The sequence below is a fragment of the Enhydra lutris genome, unplaced genomic scaffold (genome assembly GCF_002288905.1).
Source record: "Enhydra lutris kenyoni isolate GAN:26980312 unplaced genomic scaffold, ASM228890v2 scaffoldscaffold147, whole genome shotgun sequence".
NCBI classification, from domain to species: domain Eukaryota; kingdom Metazoa; phylum Chordata; class Mammalia; order Carnivora; family Mustelidae; genus Enhydra; species Enhydra lutris.
In genome coordinates, this window is record NW_019154231.1 from 485359 (window position 1) to 492044 (window position 6686).

Below are 6686 nucleotides of genomic sequence, written 5' to 3' on the forward strand. Positions count from 1 at the left end.
CCTACCCCAGACCCAGAAATCCACTCTAGCAAGCGTCTCTGGAGAGAATAGTGATTTAATAAAATACGTACAAGCAATGGGGTGCAGGGAAATCTCAGATACTAGGAGCCTGATTTGGTTTCTGGAATAAAACATGGGTGGATCCTGCCTGCCCTTGCTCCTGGGGTCACTAGAATTCCAGACTCTAATTTCTTCCTTCCTCAGAATCCATCTTCTTTCTCAAAGACCCTGCAGCCTGAGCCCCCAGCCTACCCCTCCATCAAAGAAGAAGGAAATCCTAGCTCCCATTGGTCCTTCCTCAGAGGAAGTCCAGGATACGTGGATACCTGGATAACCAGGATACCTGCTCCCACCTGTCCTTCATCCTCCATGGAAACAGTTTAGGCTGCCAGGCCTCTTCTCCCCCTGCAAGACCCCAGAGTCTGGGACCCCAGCCTTGTGTTGTCCCAGGACTCCAGGAACCTGGGCGGAAGTGGGGATCCAGACTTTGAGTTTAGCTGGTCTGGCATCTCAGCCCTCCTGAGGCTCAGACATTCTCATACAGCGGGTTCTCATATGCAACCCCGTTGTCTGGTGGAACTCGGCCTGACTGCTGGAGAAATCGTAGGATGCAGTGGTGCAGGAAGACATACTGGGCCTGGGGAGGGACACAGGGCAGGGGGGTGAGCCTTGACCTCCTCCCTCCCAAAGCCCCAGGCCTTATGCCCTCGGGAGCCCCATCACCTCAGTCTGCACCATCAGAGGCCGGCTTTCCCTCATCTTCTGCACATAGCTGAAGGGCCCCACACGTTGATCCTGGTCCAGCTGCCTCAGCAGGACGTCCAGGGCAATGAGGGTACCCGTGCGGCCCACGCCAGCACTAGACAGGAACAAGAAGGGGTCAGGCCACAGGGAGGGGGAATCTTGGCTGACCAGAGGGATCTGTGTTTGAGCACCCAAGATCGGGGTATTATTTGGCAAGACGGCGTTCTGCGGGGGATACAGTGTAAGTGGGGGTTATTGAGTGGAGTGAAAAGCCACTGCGAGTGATTAGGCCTGGAGTTCCATCTCTCTGCCAGCCCTGCCTCAAGTGCCTGACATACCCTTTACACTTCCCCCAGCCATGAGAGTTTGAAGCTGCCCGCATACCCATTTTAGGGATGGGGAAATGGAGGGGGAGTGACATGAGGTCACTTGTCCGTCCTGGGTCATTTGGACAATAAACCACAGAGCTGAATTTCACACTCAAGAAAAGGAACTCCCAAGCTGATTATTAAAAAGCAAACAAACAAACAACAACAAAAAAAAAGAAAACAATTCAGTGGCATTTAGGACATTCACAATGCTGTGGAACCGCCAGATCTAATTAGTTCCCAGACACTTCCATCTCCCCAGAAGGAGACCCTGTGCCCATTAAGCAGTTGCTCCCCCTGCTCCCCTGTCCCCAGCCCCTGGTAAGCATTGAGCTGTCTTCTGGCTCTGGAGAGGTTCCCATCCTGGACATCTTCTGCAAGTGGGATCAGACGACGTGGGACCTTTTGTGTCTGGCTTCTCTCACTCACCATCAGGTTTTCAAGATTCCTCCACATCCTCGAACGAATCAGTACTTCATTCCTTTTTACGGTTCAAGTTAATCCCTGTGACCAGTCTGTACCAGGCCCCTCTGTGCTTCAGGGGAGGGAGGGCTGACCCCCTGCTGGGGACACCTCCAGGGGGTGCTTTCCGGGGACAGGGCAGGTGTTGGGACACACTTCAGCAGAGTTTAAGAGTGCCAGCCCAGACATCAGTTCGGCCACTTTGGCCTTGAACCGGCCTTGAACCCAAGACTTCAGCTTTCTGACTGGGCTTCCCCAGCTTTGCAGCAGGGAGGAAACCCTTTTGGTCATGAGGTTGCCCTGCGGGCCAGGGAGAGCGAGGCTGTCCCTGCAGCCAGAGTCCCATTTCAGAGGCTGTCCGCCCCTCTGGAGCATGCTCCTTGATTCCTCCCAGAACCTCATCTCAGAGGCATCAAGCTCAGTATCAGGAGAATGGTGACGGGTGAGGTCCTGGACAGCGCCGGAGGTGTTCCAAATGCTTCTCAAAACCGCTGGGTGCTCACCCTTCCTCCTGCTCTTCACCCCTCCCTCCCTTGTCCCCACCACTGCGTTCCCTTCCTTGACCTTTCTGCCTGGCCTTCCAGTCCTGTCACCCCAACCTCCTGTCCCTCTACCTCACTGCCCCTTTGCTTCTGCCTCCGTGTCCTCCATCCTTGTCTCCTCTCTCCCATCTGCAGAGATGCCCGAGGACCCACTGACCCAGGTTCCTGACTCCCCTCACATGAGGGGGTCCTCACCTGCAGTGCACAATGGGGGGGCCTCCCTCCGTGGTCTGGTCCAGCCACTGCCGCAGCACCTTCTGGAAGGCCAGTAAGGGGTCTGTGGAGTGGGGGACGCCATGGTCTGGCCACGTCATGTAATGGAACTGTCGCACAGGCAACGTTTTCTGCTCTTGCATCTAGAGGGAGGGTGGGTTGGGGAGGGAGAGAGTTGGGGGGGGCGTCCCTGGGCACTGTGGTCCCCTGGGAGAGTGACAGAGGGCTCGGCTTCAGGAGGGGCTCAGAGGCGCAGAGCAGGTGTTGGGGGAGGAATGGACCGTCAGGATGGGGCTGGCTGGGTACCACGGACTCACGTGCTGGAGCGTCAGGTCTCGGACTGTCCAGTCCTCCAGCACCTCCTCGCCCTCCAGCGTCACTTGGAGGTGCCCATATGTGCAGGGCTTGGCGTCAAGAGGCCAGTAATGTTCACACTTCACCTGGGGGCAAACTGGGAGGTCAGAGAACAGAAGGCCCCAGACAACCCGTCCGCTGCCCGTCTACACTGGGGCGCTTGCATTCAGTGCCTGGTGAGGAGGTAAGACCCCAGGACAGCCGGGGTCCATTCATCCCAGCCAGGGGGACCCCTCCCTTCTCCAGGTCAGTGGGTTATATGGATCAAGGGATGTGCTGGGGCGACCGGAAGAGGCTGCCATAGTATGGCAGGGACTCAGCGAGGTCTGGGTCAGGGTGGACGGTGGGATCTTTGTCTGAGCCAGCGGGGTGGGTTGGAGCTCAGGGCTCTCACTTGGCCGGATTCCACACAGTTGGTCAGCATGATGAGGGTGCGGCTCTGCTGCTCCCACACCAGGCGCCAGAAGTCACCCACCGTCTGGCGTAGGGGCCCCTGGGTTGCGATGAACTCCTGGGGGTTCTTGAGACCCTGGTGGAGGGAAACAGGCTCCAGTCCCTCCCATCTCGGTGTCACCCAGGCCCAGCACCCTCTTGGCTCCGGACCACCACCTTACAGGCACGAAGCTGGCGTTGATGTAGTCAGAGCCTGGCTCCTCCTGGATGGCTTTCAGGGGCACACGGGACCAGTCATCTGGGGGGAGAAGCCAAGGTTAGTGAAGCAGAGAGGGGCATGTAGGGGGAGAGACCCAGGGACAGAAGTCACGCAGACAGCAGACAGGCACTGGGAGCTCTAAGAGGGGCCGGGTGCCCACTCCTCAGGGGCAGGAGCTTGGTGTCCCCTAGGGGATAGGGGGTGGGGGACTGGGGTTGACAAACTCATGAAATCAGCAGAGGCCGAAGACTCACAGGGGAACACGTTTCTGTAACGGTTCTTGGTGCTGTTTTCAGGATCCAAGGCCACTGTTTGAGACTGTCTGCGGGTCTCCAGAGCCAACCGCTGGAGGCAGAGGCAGAGGGGAGGTGAGCGCGCATCGGAATCTCTCCACCTTCCCCCGCAGGCACCCCGTTCAGCACCACCCCACTCACCCCCACGCCCTGGAATTCTCTAGCACCCACAAAAATAGAGCATGCATGCCCCCATCCCCGCAGAGCACTTGGGAGGATTTGGGGGATAGTGGGGGCTGGAGAGGTAGGAGAGAGAAAGGGGACCCTTTCAGAGGAAAGCAAAGGTGCTCCTCCAGGACTGACCCCAGGGCCCATCACAGTGTAAGATTTCGAGGACGCAAAAACAGAAGCTCCTGTTTGCATCAGCAAACAAAACAGGTGCCCTGCTTTAGTTTCAGCCCAAAGGGTGTGAGGAGGTCTGAGCTGGGCGGGGGGCATTGGGGCTCAGCTCTGTACCCTTGCTTCCCACCCACCTGATACTCCTCTACAAAGCCAGAATTGTTGTCCTTCTCATTTTTCCTGACATGGTCAGCAAAGTCTTCTGCCAGGATGTCCTCTGAGGAGCTGTGGGAAAGGGGCAGAATTTAAGCTCCTCCAGTCCTGTGCTCTTGGGAAGACAGAGAAGCCCCCCTCTTTTTTTTAACTCATTGTTATGTTTCTTTCTTTCTTTCTTTCTTTCTTTCTTTCTTTCTTTCTTTCTTTCTTTCTCTTTCTTTCTTTCTTTCTTTCTTTCTTTCTTTCTTTCTTTCTTTTAATTTGATAGCGAGAGGGAACACAGCAGGGGGAATGGGAGAGGGAGAAGCAGGCTTTCCACTGAGCAGGGAGCCTGATGTGGGGCTTGATCCCAGGACCCTGGGATCATGACCTGAGCTGAAGGCAGACGCTTAACCACTGAGCCACCCAGGTGTCCCTTGTTGTGTGTTTCTTAGCATCCCCAGGACCCGTTCGTCTTATAACCGGAAGTTTGCACCTTCTGATCCCCCTCACCCAACTCGCCAGCCCCCCTTCCTCTGCCTCTGGCCATCACCCTCTGGTCTCAGTTTCTATGAACTCAGTTTTGCTTTTTTAAACTTCAAATATGAGTGATGTCATGCAGAATTTCTCTTTCTCTGTCTGACTTATCTCACTTAGTGTCATGTCCTCGGGATCTGCTCCCCGTGTCACCAATGTCAGGATTTCCTTCCTTTTTAGGGCCGTATCACACTCCGTTGCATGTACGATCCATTTTCCGTATGCACTCACCCATCAGTGGTTGCTCAGGGTCTCCGAATCTTGCCAGCACACATAAGGCTGAAGGGAACGTGGGGACCCACATACCTCGTCAAGAGAGTGGTCCCGTTTCCTGCACACGGATACTCAGAAGGGGACGTGCTGGGTCAAAATGTGTGTTTGATTTACAGTCCCACTCCCGAGCGGAAAGTGGGGTCTTGAAAGGACAAGTGTGCACCCAGGTTCATACCAACATTATTCAAAGAACAAAGGCAGAAGCAGTCCGGAGTCCACTATCTTTCGTTCCCCGCTCACTCACTCAACACTGCATTCATCGGCAGAACACGGATGGACAAAACGGGGTCTGTGCACTGGAATATTGTCCTGCCTTAAAAAGGAAGGACATCCTGGGGGCCCCTGGAAGGCTCAGTTGGTTAAGTGTCTGCCCTGGGCTCAGGTCATGATCCCGGGGTCCTGGGATCGAGCCCCGCATCGGGCTTCCTGCTCAGCGGAGAACCTGCTTCTCCTCCTTCTGCAGTTTTCCCTGCTTGTGCTCTCTCACTCTCTGTCTCAAATTAATAAATAAAATCTTTAAAAAAGAAAGAAAGAAAGGTTATTCCGACTGAGGCTACACCATGATGAGTGTGGAGAACATGATGCTGAGTGAGATAAGCCAGCCACAGAAGGACAGATACTGATGAGTCACTTCAATGAGGTCCCTAGAGCCGTCGGATTCATAGAGACAGAAGGTGGATGGTGCAGCTAGGCGCTGGGGCAGGGGAGGGGGGAGGGCATTTTGTGGGGGCAGAGTTTCAGTTCTGCAAGACGGAAAGTTCCATGGACGGACAGGGGTGATGTTTACACGACAGCGTGAACGTCCTTACAGCCACGGAACTGGACACCCAGAGACAGGTACGACGGTAAATGCTATGTTATGTGTAACTGACCACAATTAAAGCCATTTTTAATTATAAAAAGGAAAAACGTGCTTTTTCTCCCATTTCGGGCCACTCTGCGTCTCCTGGGTTCCAATTCGCTCCAACCTTTCCAGCATCAGTCCCTCCTCCTCGTCTGCATTTCTGCCTCTTTCCCTTTAGCTAGCAAATGCTAGTAATCTCTTGTCTATATGAACAAAAAGGCTTTTGACTCATGGAGCTCCAGCTGCAGCCCCCTCCCGCTCCTCTCCCTTCAGGAAAGCTTTAGAAACCCTGTCTCGACCCAATTTGGAGACATTGGCTGGGGGCCAGTGTGTCCCATGTCTTGAGCTGTGGTTAAACCCACACACACACCACCTCCTCCATGGGGTCTCACGCTCTGGGCCACAAAGCACCTGCCCTCGGCCCCCGGGGAGCAGCCCCTGTGCCCCAGAGGTCAGCGAAGCGATTCCCTCCGAGCCTGTCGGCCTGCTGTTGCCCACTCCTTCCCACAGAAACCATGATCGAGGCTCTTGCCCGCCTTACCCCCAGCCCCCCTCTTTCCCGGTTGAGCTGCGTGCTTCCCTGTGTAGCCCTGAGGGCTATCCCGTGTCCCCTCTCTTGGGATCCGGGAGTCTCATAGCCTGTGTTTTCCATGGGGGTCACCTTTCCACCCTTTGTCTTTATTGCACCTAAACAGTAACAGAGCGTGTTCAGACAGCCGTGCTGCTTGAACTTCCCCAAGGCCGTCTCCAGGGGTCTGCAGCACTGCTCCACGGGGGAAGCACATCTTCCCCCAGAGTCCTGCAATCTCATTTGCCTCCTGCTCTCTAATTCCAAAGGCCACCTCTCAGGCGGTCCTTGGGGAGACTGCTCAGCAGCGTGTAGCCCCGCCCACCGCTCCTCCCTTCCTCCTGGACCCCTCCCCTGCTGCC

At 55.6% G+C, this 6686-nt stretch overlaps 1 protein-coding gene across 1 annotated transcript in view; it reads right to left on the reverse strand.

The window, feature by feature from the left end:
* Positions 1 to 526: 526 nt before the first annotated feature.
* The window catches only part of LOC111140048 (protein tyrosine phosphatase, receptor type H), a gene marked incomplete at its 5' end in the record, with an annotated part of 12548 nt that continues 6388 nt past the window's right edge, over positions 527 to 6686 (reverse strand). The window contains 8 exons of the mRNA XM_022492422.1: positions 527 to 637; positions 724 to 859; positions 2312 to 2472; positions 2647 to 2769; positions 3078 to 3212; positions 3298 to 3374; positions 3590 to 3680; positions 4102 to 4192. Of these exons, the coding sequence (XP_022348130.1) occupies positions 527 to 637; positions 724 to 859; positions 2312 to 2472; positions 2647 to 2769; positions 3078 to 3212; positions 3298 to 3374; positions 3590 to 3680; positions 4102 to 4192 (925 nt within the window). The remainder of the gene's footprint in view (positions 638 to 723; positions 860 to 2311; positions 2473 to 2646; positions 2770 to 3077; positions 3213 to 3297; positions 3375 to 3589; positions 3681 to 4101; positions 4193 to 6686) is intronic.